The sequence below is a fragment of the Eleutherodactylus coqui genome, chromosome 13 (assembly GCF_035609145.1).
Source record: "Eleutherodactylus coqui strain aEleCoq1 chromosome 13, aEleCoq1.hap1, whole genome shotgun sequence".
Classification (NCBI taxonomy): Eukaryota; Metazoa; Chordata; class Amphibia; order Anura; family Eleutherodactylidae; genus Eleutherodactylus; species Eleutherodactylus coqui.
In genome coordinates, this window is record NC_089849.1 from 128,993,068 (window position 1) to 129,014,192 (window position 21,125).

At 54.9% G+C, this 21,125-nt stretch overlaps 1 protein-coding gene across 1 annotated transcript in view; it reads left to right on the forward strand.

Annotated features, from left to right (window-relative positions):
• LOC136588325 (gastrula zinc finger protein XlCGF53.1-like) overlaps window positions 1–21,125 on the forward strand; it is a 43,145-nt gene that overhangs the window by 15,323 nt on the left and 6,697 nt on the right. The window contains exons 2-3 of the mRNA XM_066587446.1: window positions 1,290–1,650; window positions 6,383–6,544. Coding sequence (XP_066443543.1) covers window positions 1,303–1,650; window positions 6,383–6,544 — 510 coding nt within the window. The 5' untranslated portion in view covers window positions 1,290–1,302. The remainder of the gene's footprint in view (window positions 1–1,289; window positions 1,651–6,382; window positions 6,545–21,125) is intronic.

Sequence of the window (21,125 nt, forward strand, 5' to 3'; positions counted from 1 at the left end):
TAAACTGACCCTAACACAGGTGCGACAGCAACCTTACCTGAACTGACCCTAAAGCAGGTGTGATAGTAGCCTTTTCTGAACTGACCCTAACACAGGTGTAACAGCAACCTTCCCTGAACTGACCCTAACGCAGGTGTGATAGCAGCCTTACCTAAACTGACCCTAACGCAGGTGTGACAGCAGCCTTACGTGAATTGACCCTAACACAGGTGTGACAGCAACCTTACCTGGACTGACCCTAAAGCAGGTGTAACAGCAGCCTTTCCTGAACTGACCGTAACGCAGGTGTGACAGCAGGCTTAGCTGAACTGACCGTAACGCAGGTGTGACAGCAGGCTTAGCTGAACTGACCCTAACGCAGGTGTGACAGCAGCCTTACCTGAACTGACCCTAACGCAGGTGTGACAGCAGCCTTACCTGAACTGACCCTAACGCAGGTGTGACAGCAGCCTTACCTGAACTGACCCTAAAGCAGGTGTGACAGCAACCTTACCTGAACTGACCCTAAAGCAGGTGTGACAGCAACCTTACCTGAACTGACCCTAAAGCAGGTGTGATAGCAGGCTTACCTGAACTGACCCTAAAGCAGGTGTGATAGCAGGCTTACCTGAACTGACCCTAAAGCAGGTGTGATAGCAGGCTTACCTGAACTGACCCTAAAGCAGGTGTAACAGCAACCTTACCTGAACTGTCCCTAAAGCAGGTGTGATAGCAGGCTTACCTGAACTGACCCTAAAGCAGGTGTGATAGCAGCCTTTCCTGAACTGACCCTAACACAGGTGTGGTAGCAGCCTTACCTTAACTGACCCTAATGCAGGTGTGACAGCAGCCTTACCTGAACTTACCCTAAAGCAGGTGGGATAGCAGCCTTACCAGAACTGACCCTAATGCAGGTGTGATAGCAGCCTTACCTGAATTGACCCTAACGTAGGTGTGATAGCAGCCTTACCTGAACTGACCCTAACACAGTTGTGATAGCAGCCTTACCTGAATTGACCCTAACGCAGGTGTGATAGCAGCCTTACCTGAATTGACCCTAACGCAGGTGTGATAGCAGGCCTACTTGAGTGGGTTAACAGAGCTCTTAGAGTCATTAATTATTTATATAATAAATTGTATTGGTTCTTCTTCTGTCCTGATAGAGCGATTGTTAACCCTTCCAGGTGCTGCTGAGGGACGATACAGAAGGAACAGTGAGCCTCGCTATACCGTGAACGATCGCAGCGCGCTCTACCAACAGCTCTGTCGCAGCGCTCTTTGCTAACCGTGTTTTATGTCTCTTCTTCCAGGAAAACATCAAAAATGCCAAAATGCATTGTAGATTACTGCCATAATTATGCCGGAATGAGGAAGAATTACGCCAACGTCATCCTCCACGGATTCCCCACCACTCTGGACAGAATCACAAGCTGGCTGATCTCTTTGGCGCGAGGGGGCCAAGTCTTCGAGAACCTAGAGGAGATGGCTACAAAAATACAGGAGGGCAAGAAGCACGACTCGTATCGCATCTGCTCTGAGCATTTCACCAAGCAGTGTTACATGGTGAGCGGAGAAAAGAAGGTGCTGAACAAGGACGCCGTGCCGACCGTCTTCACGCCCCCCATGGTGGAAGCCCACTGGAGCCCTAGGCACGAGCCCCCGAGCCGACAGGTAAGTTGTGGGTCCGTACAGACGCAACGGGGCGGTTCGCGTTGTGCCGTAGACGTATATGTTACTGATACTGTAGAGGGGCAGCGCGGTTATAATGGCGCAACGCTTGAGTCCTGCTGATTTATCTCACTAATGGTGATCACATGCGGCTTCCACATAATGGAGGTAAGTTATGGAACCGTTGGTACATAATGCTGTTGTTAAGAAAATGGTAGATCAGTGTATCAGTTAGTTGTTCTTTTATTGGATTGTAGACTAGAAAGATACAGCATGGTACTAGTATAAGTAGTGAAGGGGTTAAACGAAAGCCTTCTATACCCTACAGGGTAGACAGACAAGATTAGAGTCTCCACACTGCCCCCCTGGCATTCCTGTTCACTGAATTCATAAGGGTCTCATTGTATGTTATAGTAGCGCCTTAGGAGGTGTAACTTATGGTAATCATTTTAGTTTCAGCCTATTATGTATTCTTATTAATCTTGGAGGTATATACTAGTTCTGTGATGTCATTTATGGTACATAAGCTGTGAACATTCTAAGGGACTGCTTCTTCCCGCTACTGGTGCAGGGACCGCCTCTGGCCGCTACTGGTGCAGGGACCGCCTCTGCCCGCTACTGGTGCAGGGACTGCCTCTGCCCGCTACTGGTGCAGGGACCGCCTCTGGCCGCTACTGGTGCAGGGACCGCCTCTGCCCGCTACTGGTGCAGGGACTGCCTCTGCCCGCTACTGGTGCAGGGACTGCCTCTGCCCGCTACTGGTGCAGGGACTGCCTCTGCCCGCTACTGGTGCAGGGACTGCTTCTGCCCGCTACTGGTGCAGGGACTGCCTCTGCCCGCTACTGGTGCAGGGACTGCCTCTGCCCGCTACTGGTGCAGGGACCGCCTCTGGCCGGTACTGGTGCAGGGACTGCTTCTGCCCGCTACTGGTGCAGGGACTGCTTCTGCCCGCTACTGGTGCAGGGACTGCCTCTGCCCGCTACTGGTGCAGGGACTGCTTCTGCCCGCTACTGGTGCAGGGACTGCTTCTGCCCGCTACTGGTGCAGGGACTGCTTCTGCCCGCTACTGGTGCAGGGACTGCTTCTGCCCGCTACTGGTGCAGGGACTGCTTCTGCCCGCTACTGGTGCAGGGACTGCTTCTGCCCGCTACTGGTGCAGGGACTGCTTCTGCCCGCTACTGGTGCAGGGACTGCTTCTGCCCGCTACTGGTGCAGGGACTGTTTCTGTTTGGTACTGGTGCAGGGATTGCTTCTGTTCAGTACTAGTGCAAGGACTGGTTCTGCTTGGTATTAATGCAGGGACTGCTTCTGCTCGGTACTGGTGCAGGGACTGCTACTGCTCAGTACTGGTGCAGGGACTGCTTCTGCTCGGTAGTGGTGCAGGGACTGCTTCTGCTCGGTACTGGTGCAGGGACTGCTTCTGCTCGGTAGTGGTGCAGGGACTCTTCTGCTCGGTAGTGGTGCAGGGACTGCTTCAGCTCGGTAGTGGTGCAGGGACTGCTTCTGTTCGGTACTGGTGCAGGGACTGCTTCTGCTCGGTACTGGTGCAGGGACTCTTCTGTTCAGTACTGGTGCAGGGACTGCTTCTGCTCGGTACTGGTGCAGGGACTGCTTCTGCTCGGTACTGGTGCAGGGACTGCTTCTGCTCGGTACTGGTGCAGGAACTGCTTCTGTTCGGTACTGGTGCAGGGACTGCTTCTGCTCGGTACTGGTGCAGGGACTGCTTCTGCTCGGTAGTGGTGCAGGGACTGCTACTGCTCAGTACTGGTGCAGGGACTGCTTCAGCTCGGTAGTGGTGCAGGGACTGCTTCTGCTCGGTACTGGTGCAGGGACTGCTTCTGCTCGGTAGTGGTGCAGGGACTCTTCTGCTCGGTAGTGGTGCAGGGACTGCTTCAGCTCGGTAGTGGTGCAGGGACTCTTCTGTTCGGTACTGGTGCAGGGACTGCTTCAGCTCGGTACTGATGCAGGGACTGCTTCTGTTCGGTACTGGTGCAGGGACTGCTTCTGCTCGGTACTGGTGCAGGGACTCTTCTGTTCAGTACTGGTGCAGGGACTGCTTCTGCTCGGTACTGGTGCAGGGACTGCTTCTGCTCGGTACTGGTGCAGGGACTGCTTCTGCTCGGTACTGGTGCAGGAACTGCTTCTGTTCGGTACTGGTGCAGGGACTGCTTCTGCTCGGTAGTGGTGCAGGGACTGCTTCTGCTCGGTACTGGTGCAGGGACTGCTTCTGTTCGGTACTGGTGCAGGGACTGCTTCTGCTCGGTAGTGGTGCAGGGACTGCTTCTGCTCGGTACTGGTGCAGGGACTGCTTCTGCTCGGTACTGGTGCAGGGACTGCTTCTGCTCGGTACTGGTGCAGGGACTGCTTCTGCTCGGTACTGGTGCAGGGACTGCTTCTGCCCGCTACTGGTGCAGGGACTGCTTCTGTTCAGTACTGGTGCAGGGACTGCTTCTGCTCGGTACTGGTGCAGGGACTGCTTCTGCTCGGTAGTGGTGCAGGGACTGCTTCTGCTCGGTACTGGTGCAGGGACTGCTTCTGTTCGGTACTGGTGCAGGGACTGCTTCTGCTCGGTAGTGGTGCAGGGACTGCTTCTGCTCGGTACTGGTGCAGGGACTGCTTCTGCTCGGTAGTGGTGCAGGGACTCTTCAGCTCGGTACTGGTGCAGGATTGCTTCTGCTCGATACTGGTGCAGGGACTGCTTCTGCTCGGTACTGGTGCAGGGACTGCCTCTGGCCGCTACTGGTGCAGGGACTGCCTCTGCTCGGTACTGGTGCAGGGACTGCTTCTGCCCGCTACTGGTGCAGGGACTGCTTCTGTTCAGTACTGGTGCAGGGACTGCTTCTGCTCGGTAGTGGTGCAGGGACTGCTTCTGCTCGGTAGTGGTGCAGGGACTGCTTCTGCTCGGTACTGGTGCAGGGACTGCTTCTGTTCAGTACTGGTGCAGGGACTGCTTCTGCTCGGTACTGGTGCAGGGACTGCTTCTGCTCGGTAGTGGTGCAGGGACTGCTTCTGCTCGGTACTGGTGCAGGGACTGCTTCTGCTCGGTACTGGTGCAGGGACTGCTTCTGCTCGGTACTGGTGCAGGGACTGCTTCTGCTCGGTACTGGTGCAGGGACTGCTTCTGCTCGGTACTGGTGCAGGGACTGCTTCTGTTCAGTACTGGTGCAGGGACTGCTTCTGCTCGGTAGTGGTGCAGGGACTGCTTCTGCTCGGTAGTGGTGCAGGGACTGCTTCTGTTCAGTACTGGTGCAGGGACTGCTTCTGCTCGGTACTGGTGCAGGGACTGCTTCTGCTCGGTAGTGGTGCAGGGACTGCTTCTGCTCGGTACTGGTGCAGGGACTGCTTCTGCTCGGTACTGGTGCAGGGACTGCTTCTGCTCGGTAGTGGTGCAGGGACTGCTTCTGCTCGGTAGTGGTGCAGGGACTGCTTCTGCTCGGTACTGGTGCAGGGACTGCTTCTGCTCGGTAGTGGTGCAGGGACTGCTTCTGCTCGGTACTGGTGCAGGGACTGCTTCTGCTCGGTACTGGTGCAGGGACTGCTTCTGCTCGGTAGTGGTGCAGGGACTGCTTCTGCTCGGTACTGGTGCAGGGACTGTTTCTGCTCGGTACTGGTGCAGAGACTGCTTCTGCTCGGTACTGGTGCAGGGACTGCTTCTGTTCAGTACTGGTGCAGGGACTGCTTCTGCTCGGTAGTGGTGCAGGGACTGCTTCTGCTCGGTAGTGGTGCAGGGACTGCTTCTGCTCGGTACTGGTGCAGGGACTGCTTCTGTTCAGTACTGGTGCAGGGACTGCTTCTGCTCGGTACTGGTGCAGGGACTGCTTCTGCTCGGTACTGGTGCAGGGACTGTTTCTGCTCGGTAGTGGTGCAGGGACTGCTTCTGCTCGGTACTGGTGCAGGGACTGCTTCTGCCCGGTACTGGTGCAGGGACTGCTTCTGCTCGGTACTGGTGCAGGGACTGCTTCTGCTCGGTACTGGTGCAGGGACTCTTCTGTTCAGTACTGGTGCAGGGACTGCTTCTGCTCGGTACTGGTGCAGGGACTGCTTCTGCTCGGTACTGGTGCAGGGACTGCTTCTGCTCGGTACTGGTGCAGGGACTGCTTCTGCTCGGTACTGGTGCAGGGACTGCTTCTGCTCGGTACTGGTGCAGGGACTGCTTCTGCTCGGTAGTGGTGCAGGGACTGCTCCTGCTCGGTAGTGGTGCAGGGACTGCTTCTGCTCTGTAGTGGTGCAGGGACTGCTTCTGTTCGGTACTGGTGCAGGGACTGCTTCTGCTCGGTACTGGTGCAGGGACTGCTTCTGCTCGGTACTGGTGCAGGATTGCTTCTGCTCGGTAGTGGTGCAGGGACTGCTTCTGCTCGGTACTGGTGCAGGGACTGCTTCTGCTCGGTAGTGGTGCAGGGACTGCTTCTGCTCGGTACTGGTGCAGGGACTGCTTCTGCTCGGTACTGGTGCAGGATTGCTTCTGCTCGGTACTGGTGCAGGGACTGCTTCTGCTCGATGCTTGTATAAGGACTACTTCTGGTCAGACCTGATGCAGGGACTACTTCTCTGCTACCTCTCAGGTGAAAGTTGACATAGTTTTATTCTAGTGCAGAAACGTTCACTGATGTTGACCAACTCTAATTGTTGATAAACAACCTAACTTTGTGGGTTTTAGTTATGATTTTACTCGGAATCGGCAGTGATGTCATCGGACAATGCTGACGTCACTCTTGTCTTCATCTCCCACTTCTAGACCAAAGACTTTCTGAAGAGGAGAAGCGCTGAAGACGCTCCACAGAACCCGCGGAAAGGGAGACCGTTCTGCAAGAGCTGCAAAGCGGCCGAACATGGGAAAGACTTAGATGACGTAGTGCTAAACCTCACGCTGGAGATCATCTACCTGCTCACGGGAGAGGTGAGGCATACTGGGAATTATTACATCTGACCATCTGGAGGGGGGTACACAAGGGCCCCAGGGCCACGTTGTCAGGACATACCACTCTCTAGGGCCACAAAAATATCAACAGCATTAGGTGGTGCCGGCCAGCACCCTATGGCATCTAGAGCTCTCTAGACCGCCGACACGGCCGCAGCTTCCCTCGGTGGATGCGGGTTCCAGAAATGAAATGCTCCACACAGTAAACGGCACAACAGCACTTACCCCATAATAGTGCCTGCCACACAATGCCCACATACAGTCAGGCTTGGACTGACCTACCAAGGAGCCGGTGAACTCCAAACCATGAATGGGCTTCCCTTGGTCTACCCTGTAGCCATGCCTTTTACGGGTAGCTCACCTGGTAGAGACCAGGGGTGGAACCAGTCCCATACGTTCTCCGGCACTCATAACTGCATCACGCTGAGTACGGCCAGGGGCAGCAGAACCTCATTCTAGGAGGGCCTGGAGCAGTAATAATGGTGGAGGGAGCGGTGCACAAGAGGGGGTATTACTACTGGGTAGGAGGACAGACGGACACATTGTTACTCTTCAGGGGCACAAAAAGGAACATTAAAGAGCTTGTGGCAACATTAAGTCATCCCCGATCCTACGATTGGTGGGACTCCAACCACTGAGACCTCCACTGATCCTGAGAATGGAGGTCCTGAAGGTCCCCACGTGAGGCGACCGAGCATGCCGCCCCTTCATTTCACTGGGATTACCTGATATAGCTGAGACCTTGAACTTGGCTATCTCCATTGCCCCATTGCAATGAATTTAGTGTAAGACCCTCATTCCTGGATACACCAGACCCCCATTCTCAGGATCTGTGGGGGTGCCAGGAGTTGGTCCCGTACCAATCAGCAGGTTATCTGCTATCCTGTGGGTGGGGATAACTTTGAGGACAACCCCTTTAATTCCAGTGCTGTTGTGACATCATCTCTTGTTACACTGTTGCTAATAGTAACTATCTGTTGTGGGTTTAGGATTTTCCACCATTCTGGAGAAGTCTGTAAGTGAGGAGCTGTCAGGAATATCAGGGATACAGCGTGCAGTGGGTAGTAGCTGCCACTAGGAGGCGACATAAAGCTTGCACAAACGTTGACTCCTCCTGTCAGCTCTACCCCTTCCTGCCTGCTGGGGAAGCTCAGTTTTAGCTTTGTGTCCAAGGAGGTCAGACATCGCATGGCTGCGAGAAGACAAACAGGATTTGTGGGTTTAGGTCTTCCTATCCTTCCTTCCTTCCGGCCTCGTCGCTCACTTGTTCTCCCCACTCCTGAAGATGATTGTGGCACTGCTGTCCAGGCGAGCTGCCCCCGGCTACCGTGCAGGCTGCTCCGCACCCTGATTCATGGAAGATGCACAGCCTGGTCGCTGCGTACAGTGGGACCTACACAGGAGTGCCAGGCTCCATTCACCCGCTCAAGGTGGAAGCTGCAGGAGGGTATGGAGGCTGCATGGGCTCACAGCCGGGTCAGCCCCCAGGGTAGTGCCGGGGTACAGCCTCCGCATCTCCGTGTGTCTCACTGTTGGCTGCTATTGCATCAGCTCAACCACAGCTCAGGACTCCCATCCGCCGTCTTGTGGGGCATGCCCTACCTGCCCCAGTCCTCGGACGCTCTGTTTCGGCGCGGGGAACCCTTGGAGGCCTCCAGCCTTGCTAATAATTGAGCCCCTGGCCTCAGGCTCGTTTAGGCCCCTCCCTTTCCTGCACGGGGGGCGTGGCCCAGTGTTGGGGAAGGTTGGGGCTGCTTGCTGCTCACCTCCTGGTGCTGCTAGACTGCCGGGCTCATTCTCAGGGGGCTCCAGCTGCTGGTCTACAGGGGGTAAGGCTGCCATTAGGCCTTATTGTTCTCAGCCAGTGGTTGTTGTTTCTAGTCTTCATACTCCCATCATGTCACTGAGGTCTGAGGGAGCCGAGCCGATGCCGGGTCTCCACACTTATTATGTGTGAACGCTGTCAGAAGCAGTTCTCCTGCGGCCATGTGACCCCGCTCTGCAAAGTCTGCACCCCTCCGCGGCAGCATCGTCTCATCCAAGATGGCGGCTACACTTGATAGCCTGATTACCGCCATAAAGGATAACTAAGGAGAGATCCTCTGCCGATCAGGAGGCTCGCTCCTTCAGACAGCCTAGGGGGGCCTCGCTCCTTCAGACGCCCCAGGAGGGCCTCGCTCCTTCAGACAGCCTAGGGGGGCCTCGCTCCTTCAGACAGCCTAGGAGGGCCTCGCTCCTTCAGACAGCCTAGGGGGGCCTCGCTCCTTCAGACAGCCTAGGGGGGCTGCGCTCCTTCAGACAGCCTAGGGGGGGCCTCGCTCTCCTTCAGACAGCCTAGGGGGGGCCTCGCTCTCCTTCAGACAGCCTAGGGGGGGCCTCGCTCTCCTTCAGACAGCCTAGGGGGGCCTCGCTCTCCTTCAGACAGCCTAGGGGGGCCACGCTCCTTCGGCGGCTCCTAAGCTCTTTCCCTGGAATGACAGACGTCCTGCTAAGTTAAAAGGTTTTGATGTTTTATACCCTTTTCCACAGGATTTAATCCAGAAGTGGTCTGTTTCACCTACGGTGGACCCGTCGATTACCGGCTTCTCCAAGCATACCACCATTCCGGTTTAGGGTGGCGCATCATTCACTGACCCGTCTGATAGGAGGATGGGATCCCTCTACAAGGCGAGTTTTGAATCCGTGGGTTCTACTCTGCGACCGATGTTCGCAGCAACATGAATATGTCACAATATTGTCGCAATCCCCCTGCGGAAGCGCTTATCACGCAACTAGAGGTAGGTGGCGGGTTCACCTGTGAGGCCATCCTAGATGCCGCGTGACTGTTAGGTCGTCACATCCTCTGACTGAAGGCATGGGATGCAGACACCGCTTCTAAGAAAAGGCTAAATAATCTTCCCTTCCGGGGCTTCCACTTGTTTGGAGACAAGCTGAACGAGATTATTGCAGAGGGTATTGGGGGGCAAAAGCACTCAGTTATCTCAAAACAGGCCAAACCGTACTAGGTCCACACCAAAAGGCAACACGTCCTTCCGTAGCTCTAGTTCGCAATCAGCAGACAGTGCTGCAGGAGCAATGGAGGCGTCCCTCCTACAAACCGCGCCCTGCGTGGCAGCAGTGTCCTTGCCCCGCAAAGCCCTCTTCCGCTAAGCCCTCCGGAAGGTCATCTGCCACCGATCCTGGCGGTAGGGGGTCGGTTGGCAAGGTTTCAGTCCATGTGGCTCCAGTTTGTGCCAGACGCCTGGGTTTGGGAGATCGTCACCTCCGGTTATGCCATCGGGTTCCTCAGCACTCCACCAGATTGTTTTCACATCTCCCATTCTCAGATATCGCGCCAGGGCCAGAAAGCTCCTGGAAGCCATCGACCATCTATAGGTGCAGCAGGCCATAGTGCCAGTCCCACCATGCAAACGCTTTACAGGGTTCTACTCAAACCTGGTCATTGTGCCAAAGGGTGGCTCAGTTTGTCCGTATTGGACCTCAAGCGAACTGGTACATGCAGGTGCGGCATTTTCATGTGGAGTCCATCCGCTCGGGCATGGCGTCCCTGGACCACCACGAATTCCTGTCAGCCATCGACATCCAGGATGCGTATCTACATGTTCCCATTCGGCAAGCGCATCAACAGTTCCTGTGGTTTGTAATTCAAGGCAGGCATTGCCAGTTCCGGGCTCGCCCTTCTGGGTGGCTACGGCTCCCTGGGTGTTTACCAAAGTACTGGCAGCCATAATGGAGCTCCTTCACTCCAGGGGAATCATAGCCATACCCTATCTGGACGGTATCCTTAAAAGGGTCGGTCGCGGACGGCCCGCCTGGAGAGCTTGCACATCTCCTTACCCACTCCGGAACAGTTCGGCTGTAAGGTAATCTATGCCAAGTCATCGCTCGTTCCCTCACAATGTCTGGAGTTCCTGGGGATGACCCTGTACACTGTGCAGGCAGGCATGTCTCTACCAGTCGCAAAGCGTCAGGAGCTTCAGTGTCAGGTTCTGAGCCTTCGCCAACGGCGCTCCATTTCCATCCGGCATGCAATGAGAGTCTTGGGCCTCATGGTGGCGTAGTTTCCAACCATATCCTTCACGCAGTTTCACTCGCAGGATCTGCAGCAAAGCCTGTTTTCTCCTTTGAAGAGGAACCCAATGACCCCGGACCAGCGGATCAGTCTTCTGGAGTCGCTCCGCTGCTCCCTAGAGTGGTGGGTATCATCTCCTATCATACTCCAGGGTCAGTCGTCACTAGTAATGTCTACCCTTTGTGCCCCCACACACTAGTAATGTCCACCCTTTGTGCCCCCACACACTAGTAATGTCTACCGTTTGTGCCCCCACACACTAGTAATGTCTACTGTTTGTGCCCCCACACACTAGTAATGTCCACCCATTGTGCCCCCACACACTAGTAATGTCCACCCTTTGTGCCCCCAAACACTAGTAATGTCCACCCTTTGTGCCCCCAAACACTAGTAATGTCTACCCTTTGTGCCCCCACACACTAGTAATGTCTACCGTTTGTGCCCCCACACACTAGTAATGTCTACTGTTTGTGCCCCCACACACTAGTAATGTCCACCCATTGTGCCCCCACACACTAGTAATGTCCACCCTTTGTGCCCCCACACACTAGTAATGTCTACTGTTTGTGCCCCCACACACTAGTAATGTCCACCCATTGTGCCCCCACACACTAGTAATGTCCACCCATTGTGCCCCCACACACTAGTAATGTCCACCCTTTGTGCCCCCAAACACTAGTAATGTCCACCCTTTGTGCCCCCAAACACTAGTAATGTCCACCCTTTGTGCCCCCACACACTAGTAATGTCTACCGTTTGTGCCCCCACACACTAGTAATGTCCACCCTTTGTGCCCCCACACACTAGTAATATCCATCCTTTGTGCCCCCACACACTAGTAATGTCTACTGTTTGTGCCCCTGCACACTAGTAATGTCTACTGTTTGTGCCCCCGCACACTAGTAATGTCTACTGTTTGTGCCCCCGCACACTAGTAATGTCCACCCTTTGTGCCCCCACACACTAGTAATGTCCACCCTTTGTGCCCGCACACACTAGTAATGTCCACCCATTGTGTCCCCACACACTAGTAATGTCCGCCCTTTGTGCCCCCGCGCACTAGTAATGTCCACCCTTTGAGCCCCCAAACACTAGTAATGTCCACCCTTTGTGCCCCCAAACACTAGTAATGTCCACCCTTTGTGCCCCCACACACTAGTAATGTCTACCGTTTGTGCCCCCACACACTAGTAATGTCTACCGTTTGTGCCCCCACACACTAGTAATGTCCACCCATTGTGCCCCCACACACTAGTAATGTCCACCCTTTGAGCCCCCAAACACTAGTAATGTCCACCCTTTGTGCCCCCAAACACTAGTAATGTCCACCCTTTGTGCCCCCAAACACTAGTAATGTCCACCCTTTGTGCCCCCACACACTAGTAATGTCTACCGTTTGTGCCCCCACACACTAGTAATGTCCACCCATTGTACCCCCAAACACTAGTAATGTCCACCCTTTGTGCCCCCAAACACTAGTAATGTCCACCCTTTGTGCCCCCACACACTAGTAATGTCTACCGTTTGTGCCCCCACACACTAGTAATGTCCACCCATTGTACCCCCACACACTAGTAATGTCCACCCATTGTACCCCCACACACTAGTAATGTCCACCCTTTGTGCCCCCACACACTAGTAATGTCCGCCCTTTGTGCCCCCACACACTAGTAATGTCCACCCTTTGTGCCCCCAAACACTAGTAATGTCCGCCCTTTGTGCCCCCACACACTAGTAATGTCCGCCCTTTGTGCCCCCACACACTAGTAATGTCCGCCCTTTGTGCCCCCACACACTAGTAATGTCCACCCTTTGTGCCTCCACACACTAGTAATGTCCACCCTTTGTGCCCCCACACACTAGTAATGTCCACCCTTTGTGCCCCCACACACTAGTAATGTCCACCCTTTGTGCCCCCACACACTAGTAATGTCCACCCTTTGTGCCCCCAAACACTAGTAATGTCTACCCTTTGTGCCTCCACACACTAGTAATGTCCACCCTTTGTGCCCCCACACACTAGTAATGTCCACCCTTTGTGCCCCCACACACTAGTAATGTCCACCCTTTGTGCCCCCACACACTAGTAATGTCCGCCCTTTGTGCCCCCAAACACTAGTAATGTCCACCCTTTGTGCCCCCACACACTAGTAATGTCCACCCTTTGTGCCCCCACACACTAGTAATGTCCACCCTTTGTGCCCCCACACACTAGTAATGTCCACCCATTGTGCCCCCACACACTAGTAATGTCCACCCTTTGTGCCCCCACACACTAGTAATGTCCACCCTTTGTGCCCCCACACACTAGTAATGTCCACCCTTTGTGCCCCCACACACTAGTAATGTCCACCCTTTGTGCCCCCACACACTAGTAATGTCCACCCTTTGTGCCCCCACACACTAGTAATGTCCGCCCTTTGTGCCCCCAAACACTAGTAATGTCCACCCTTTGTGCCCCCACACACTAGTAATGTCCACCCTTTGTGCCCCCACACACTAGTAATGTCCGCCCTTTGTGCCCCCACACACTAGTAATGTCCGCCCTTTGTGCCCCCACACACTAGTAATGTCCACCCATTGTGCCCCCACACACTAGTAATGTCCGCCCTTTGTGCCCCCACACACTAGTAATGTCCGCCCTTTGTGCCCCCAAACACTAGTAATGTCCACCCTTTGTGCCCCCACACACTAGTAATGTCCACCCTTTGTGCCCCCACACACTAGTAATGTCCACCCTTTGTGCCCCCACACACTAGTAATGTCCACCCATTGTGCCCCCACACACTAGTAATGTCCACCCTTTGTGCCCCCACACACTAGTAATGTCCACCCTTTGTGCCCCCACACACTAGTAATGTCCACCCTTTGTGCCCCCACACACTAGTAATGTCCACCCTTTGTGCCCCCACACACTAGTAATGTCCACCCTTTGTGCCCCCACACACTAGTAATGTCCGCCCTTTGTGCCCCCAAACACTAGTAATGTCCACCCTTTGTGCCCCCACACACTAGTAATGTCCACCCTTTGTGCCCCCACACACTAGTAATGTCCGCCCTTTGTGCCCCCACACACTAGTAATGTCCGCCCTTTGTGCCCCCACACACTAGTAATGTCCACCCATTGTGCCCCCACACACTAGTAATGTCCGCCCTTTGTGCCCCCACACACTAGTAATGTCCGCCCTTTGTGCCCCCACACACTAGTAATGTCCACCCTTTGTGCCCCCACACACTAGTAATGTCCACCCTTTGTGCCCCCACACACTAGTAATGTCCGCCCTTTGTGCCCCCAAACACTAGTAATGTCCACCCTTTGTGCCCCCACACACTAGTAATGTCCACCCTTTGTGCCCCCACACACTAGTAATGTCCGCCCTTTGTGCCCCCACACACTAGTAATGTCCGCCCTTTGTGCCCCCACACACTAGTAATGTCCACCCATTGTGCCCCCACACACTAGTAATGTCCGCCCTTTGTGCCCCCACACACTAGTAATGTCCGCCCTTTGTGCCCCCACGCACTAGCAATGTTTCCATAAAGTAGTCATGTCCCCATTTAAGGCCTAAAGAGTAGCAATGTTACCCTTTTGTGGCCCTGCACTGTACTAGCAATCGCCTTTGTACTTTCTACACACCAATGCCTCCTTTGTGCCCCCATACGGTATTAATGTTCCCCCTTTTGTGCCCCTGTAAGGAGCCTCTAATTTTTCAGCTCGTTGTATGTAGTTTTGGGTGTTTCGTGGGATAAACCTTATATTTTATCACTATTTGACAGAAATAAAGCCCAGAACTGAAGGCATCAGATGCCGGCCGACAGATTCTGGACTGCCTGGTGACTTACCGTAAAATCCCTTTCTTGACCAGGATATCGGGGATACAGGATGCAGTGGGTAGTAGCTGCCACTAGGAGGCGACATAAAGCCTGAACAAAAGTTGGCTCCTCCCGTCAGCTCTACACCTCCTGCCTGCTGGGGAAGGCTAGTTTGTCAGCAAGCAGTGGTAGGAGTCCTAGCAGAGAAGCACAACCAAACCCGGGAAAGACCTGAAATCCAATAAGATGGTACAACAGCACAATACCAGTAACATCCTGTGAGATCTGAGCCTGAGGGCCCCAACACGGAGCCACATAACCTGGTAACACATTAAAGGGGGTGCAGTATCCCCCATATCCTGGTCAAGAAAGGGATTTTACGGTAAGTAAAAACTGGCATTTTCTTGTGGGGAATATGGGGGATACAGGATGCAGCCGTACACGAGCCGTCCCCTTGGGTGGGCATTATAACACGCGGCCGCTGTCACACCACAGCTGATTGTAGAACCTTGTGGCCGAGGCCCATACCGCCACATGCAGCCTATAGAGGTTGGTGAAGGTGTGCCTAAAGGACCATGTGCTTGCCTTACACACCTGCGTGGCAGACGCCCCATGATGAGCAGTCACTCGGGAGTCTGGCCCTTGGCCCGATAGGCCTCAGCCAACACTGAACGAATCCAGCACAAAATCATGCCCTTGGAGGCAGCTTGACCATGACGTGCTCCCTCGGGAAGCACAAACAGGGAATGATAGAAGAGTAGCCAGTGGTCTCTGGAACAAGATGGTACGTGTCTGCACTTGTCCCTTAACCCCTTTAGTGGCACGCCCAGAGAATCTCCGGGGCTTGCTGCACTGACCATGCAGTTAAACCCTGAAAGATTTCTGTGGACAGCTCTAGTGCTGAAATGTGCAGAGCACTGAGCTGTCATCTGAAATCTTCTGGGGTTTTTACTGCTTACTCAGCACTTGCCTGACTCCGTCGTCAGGCATGCGTTCGGGAGAAGAAATTTAAATTTGTCTCCGACACATGCCATGTGACGCGTGAGAGCTGCTCGGGCCCCATTGAAATAAATGGGCGATGACCGTTATCCATTGCCACTGGTGTAACAGCAGTGGCAGCGGATTCCTTCACCCCCACGGGGAGTCCCTTCATTGCTGAACACTGTGACAGTGCTGTTGTGTAGTCCGTCTGGACCCGGAGTGGGTGGCCTAGTAATCGAGGCGCAAATTTAAAAAACGATAGGTAAATTGCCCAAGGCTCCAGGACATTTATCGTGAGACACGCTTCCGCAGCGGACGACAGGCTGTGGGTCACGTGAGGAGGGAGTGTTCCCTGTGATAGGCTGCTGTGGGTGGTGACCACCCTTCAGTGGAGGAAGAGGTACGACTGACCCTGGAGTATGATAGGAGATGATACCCACCACTCTAGGGAGCAGCGGAGCGACTCCAGAAGACTGATCCACTGGTCTCGGGTCATTGGGTCCTTCTTCAAAGGAGAAAACAGGCTTTGCTGCAGATCCTGCGAGTGAAACTGCGTGAAGGATATGGTTGGAAACTACGCCACCATGAGGCCCAAGACTCTCATTGCATGCCGGATGGAAATGGAGCGCCATTGGCGAAGGCTCAGAACCTGACACTGAAGCTCCTGACGCTTTGCGACTGGTAGAGACATGCCTGCCTGCACAGTGTACAGGGTCATCCCCAGGAACTCCAGACATTGTGAGGGAACGAGCGATGACTTGGCATAGATTACCTTACAGCCGAACTGTTCCGGAGTGGGTAAGGAGATGTGCAAGCTCTCCAGGCGGGCCGTCCACGACCGACCCTTTTAAGGATACCGTCCAGATAGGGTATGGCTATGATTCCCCTGGAGTGAAGGAGCTCCATTATGGCTGCCAGTACTTTGGTAAACACCCAGGGAGCCGTAGCCACCCAGAAGGGCGAGCCCGGAACTGGCAATGCCTGCCTTGAATTACAAACCACAGGAACTGTTGATGCGCTTGCCGAATGGGAACATGTAGATACGCATCCTGGATGTCGATGGCTGACAGGAATTCGTGGTGGTCCAGGGACGCCATGCCCGAGCGGATGGACTGCACACGAAAATGCCGCACCTGCATGTACCAGTTCGCTTGAGGTCCAATACGGACAAACCGAGCCACCCTTTGGCACGATGACCAGGTTTGAGTAGAACCCTGTAAAGCGTTTGCATGGTGGGACTGGCGCTATGGCCTGCTGCACCTATAGATGGTCGATGGCTTCCAGGAGCTTTCTGGCCCTGGCGCGATATCTGAGAACGGGAGATGTGAAAACAATCTGGTGGAGTGCTGAGGAACCCAATGGCATAACCGGAGGTGACGATCTCCCAAACCCAGGCGTCTGGCACAAACTGGAGCCACATGGACTGAAACCTTGCCAACCGACCCCCTACCACCAGGATCGGTGGCGGACGACCTTCCGGAGGGCTTAGCGGAAGAGGGCTTTGCGGGGCAAGGACACTGCTGCCACGCAGGGCGCGGTTTGTAGGAGGGACGCCTCCATTGCTCCTGCAGCACTGTCTGCTGATTGCGAACTAGAGCTACGGAAGGACGTGTTGCCTTTTGGTGTGGGCCTAGTACGGTTTGGCCTGTTTTGAGATAACTGAGTGCTTTTGCCCCCCAATACCCTCTGCAATAATCTCGTTCAGCTTGTCTCCAAACAAGTGGAAGCCCCGGAAGGGAAGATTATTTAGCCTTTTCTTAGAAGCGGTGTCTGCATCCCATGCCTTCAGTCAGAGGATGTGACGACCTAACAGTCACGCGGCATCTAGGATGGCCTCACAGGTGAACCCGCCACCTACCTCTAGTTGCGTGATAAGCGCTTCCGCAGGGGGATCTCTCGAAGCTGTTTGGCCCATGCGACAATATTCTGACATATTCATGTTGCTGCGAACATCGGTCGCAGAGTAGAACCCACGGATTCAAAACTCGCCTTGTAGAGGGATCCCATCCTCCTATCAGGCGGGTCAGTGAATGACGCGCCACCCTAAACCGGAATGGTAATCCCACGAAGAAGAGAAGAGCAGCACTCCAGGGAATAAAATCACATAAGTATCTTTGTTCTGCCCATGAAACACAAACAACGTTTCGACCCTGCTTCCAAGGGTCTTTGTCAAGTTCTGAGAAGCAGGGTCGAAACGTTGTTTGTGTTTCATGGGCAGAATAAAGGTACTTAAGTGATTTTATTCCCTGGAGTGCTGCTCTTCTCTTCTTCGTGGGATTGACATACTCTTGGTCCGGGATCCAGGATCGTGCTGAGCGTGCACCATCTATGTATTGTTATCCTTCCTTACAGAATAAGGTGAAGCGTGTGCTGTGATACATTGACTAAACCGGAATGGTGGTATGCTTGAATCGGTAATCGACGGGTCCACCATAGGTGAAACAGACCACTTCTGGATTAAATCCTGTGGAAAAGGGTATAAAACATCAAAACCTTTTCACTTAGCAGGATATCTGTCATTCCAGGGAAAGAGCTTAGGAGCCGCCGAAGGAGCGAGCCCTCCTAGGGCGTCTGAAGGAGCGAGGTCCCCCCTAGGCTGTCTGAAGGAGCGAGCCCTCCTAGGGCGTCTGAAGGAGCGAGCCCTCCTAGGGCGTCTGAAGGAGCGAGCCCTCCTAGGGCGTCTGAAGGAGTGAGCCCTCCTAGGGCGTCTGAAGGAGTGAGCCCTCCTAGGGCGTCTGAAGGAGTGAGCCCTCCTAGGGCGTCTGAAGGAGCGAGGCCCCCCATAGGCTGTCTGAAGGAGCGAGGCCCCCCCTAGGCTGTCTGAAGGAGCGAGCCCTCCTAGGGCGTCTGAAGGAGCGAGCCCTCCTAGGGCGTCTGAAGGAGCGAGGTCCCCCCTAGGCTGTCTGAAGGAGCGAGCCCTCCTAGGGCGTCTGAAGGAGCGAGCCCTCCTAGGGCGTCTGAAGGAGTGAGCCCTCCTAGGGCGTCTGAAGGAGCGAGGCCCCCCATAGGCTGTCTGAAGGAGCGAGGCCCCCCCTAGGCTGTCTGAAGGAGCGAGCCCTCCTAGGGCGTCTGAAGGAGCGAGCCCTCCTAGGGCGTCTGAAGGAGCGAGCCCTCCTAGGGCGTCTGAAGGAGCGAGCCCTCCTAGGGCGTGTGAAGGAGCGAGCCCTCCTAGGGCGTGTGAAGGAGCGAGCCCTCCTAGGGCGTGTGAAGGAGCGAGCCCTCCTAGGGCGTCTGAAGGAGCGCACCCCTCCTAGGGCGTCTGAAGGAGCGAGCCCTCCTAGGGCGTCTGAAGGAGCGAGCCCTCCTAGGGCGACTGAAGGAGCGAGCCCTCCTAGGGCGTCTGAAGGAGCGCGCCCCTCCTAGGGCGTCTGAAGGAGCGCGCCCCTCCTAGGGCGTCTGAAGGAGCGCGCCCCTCCTAGGGCGTCTGAAGGAGCGCGCCCCTCCTAGGGCGTCTGAAGGAGCGCGCCCCTCCTAGGGCGTCTGAAGGAGCGCGCCCCTCCTAGGGCGTCTGAAGGAGCGAGCCCTCCTAGGGCGTCTGAAGGAGCGAGCCCTCCTAGGGCGTCTGAAGGAGCGAGCCCTCCTAGGGCGTCTGAAGGAGCGAGCCCTCCTAGGGCGTCTGAAGGAGCGCGCCCCTCCTAGGATGTCTGACATTACTAGTGTGTGGGGGCACAAAGGGCGGACATTACTAGTGTGTGGGGGCACAAAGGGCGGACATTACTAGTGTGTGGGGGCACAAAGGGCGGACATTACTAGTGTGTGGGGGCACAAAGGGTGGACATTACTAGTGTGTGGGGGCACAAAGGGTGGACATTACTAGTGTTTGGGGGCACAAAGGGTGGACATTAGTAGTGTGTGGGGGCACAAAGGGTGGACATTATTGGTGTGTGGGGGCACAATGGGTGGACATTACTAGTGTGTGGGGGCACAATGGGTGGACATTACTAGTGTGTGGGGGCACAATGGGTGGACATTAGTAGTGTGTGGGGGCACAAAGGGTGGACATTATTGGTGTGTGGGGGCACAAAGGGTGGACATTATTGCTGTGTGGGGGCACAAAGGGTGGACATTACTAGTGTGTGGGGGCACAAAGGGTGGACATTAGTAGTGTGTGGGGCACAATGGGTGGACATTACTAGTGTGTGGGGGCACAAAGGGCGGACATTACTAGTTTGTGGGGGCACAAAGGGTGGACATTACTAGTGTGTGGGGGCACAAAGGGTGGACATTATTGGTGTGTGGGGGCACAAAGGGTGGACATTAGTAGTGTGTGGGGGCACAAAGGGTGGACGTTAGTAGTGTGTGGGGGCACAAAGGGTGGACATTAGTAGTGTGTGGGGGCACAAAGGGTGGACATTATTGGTGTGTGGGGGCACAAAGGGTGGACATTAGTAGTGTGTGGGGGCACAAAGGGTGGACATTATTGGTGTGTGGGGGCACAAAGGGTGGACATTACTAGTGTGGGGGCACAAAGGGTGGACATTATTGGTGTGTGGGGGCACAAAGGGTGGACATTACTAGTGTGTGGGGGCACAAAGGGTGGACATTAGTAGTGTGTGGGGGCACAAAGGGTGGACATTACTAGTGTGTGGGGGCACAAAGGGCGGACATTACTAGTGTGTGGGGGCACAAAGGGTGGACATTAGTAGTGTGTGGGGGCACAAAGGGTGGACATTACTGGTGTGTGGGGGCACAAAGGGTGGACATTATTGGTGTGTGGGGGCACAAAGGGTGGACATTACTAGTGTGTGGGGGCACAAAGGGTGGACATTATTGGTGTGTGGGGGCACAAAGGGTGGACATTACTAGTGTGTGGGGGCACAAAGGGTGGACATTAGTAGTGTGTGGGGGCACAAAGGGTGGACATTACTAGTGTGTGGGGGCACAAAGGGCGGACATTACTAGTGTGTGGGGGCACAAAGGGTGGACATTAGTAGTGTGTGGGGGCACAAAGGGTGGACATTACTGGTGTGTGGGGGCACAAAGGGTGGACATTACTGGTGTGTGGGGGCACAAAGGGTGGACATTATTGGTGTGTGGGGGCACAAAGGGTGGACATGAGTAGTGTGTGGGGGCACAAAGGGTGGACATTACTAGTGTGTGGGGGCACAAAGGGTGGACATTATTGGTGTGTGGGGGCACAAAGGGTGGACATTAGTAGTGTGTGGGGGCACAAAGGGTGGACATTATTGCTGTGTGGGGGCACAAAGGGCGGACATTAGTAGTGTGTGGGGGCACAAAGGGTGGACATTACTGGTGTGTGGGGGCACAAAGGGTGGACATTACTGGTGTGTGGGGGCACAAAGGGTGGACATTATTGGTGTGTGGGGGCACAAAGGGTGGACATGAGTAGTGTGTGGGGGCACAAAGGGTGGACATTACTAGTGTGTGGGGGCACAAAGGGTGGACATTATTGGTGTGTGGGGGCACAAAGGGTGGACATTAGTAGTGTGTGGGGGCACAAAGGGTGGACATTATTGCTGTGTGGGGGCACAAAGGGTGGACATTACTAGTGTGTGGGGGCACAAAGGGCGGACATTAGTAGTGTGTGGGGGCACAAAGGGTGGACATTATTGGTGTGTGGGGGCACAAAGGGTGGACATGAGTAGTGTGTGGGGGCACAAAGAGTGGACATTACTGGTGTGTGGGGGAACAAAGGGTGGACATTATTGGTGTGTGGGGGCACAAAGGGTGGAC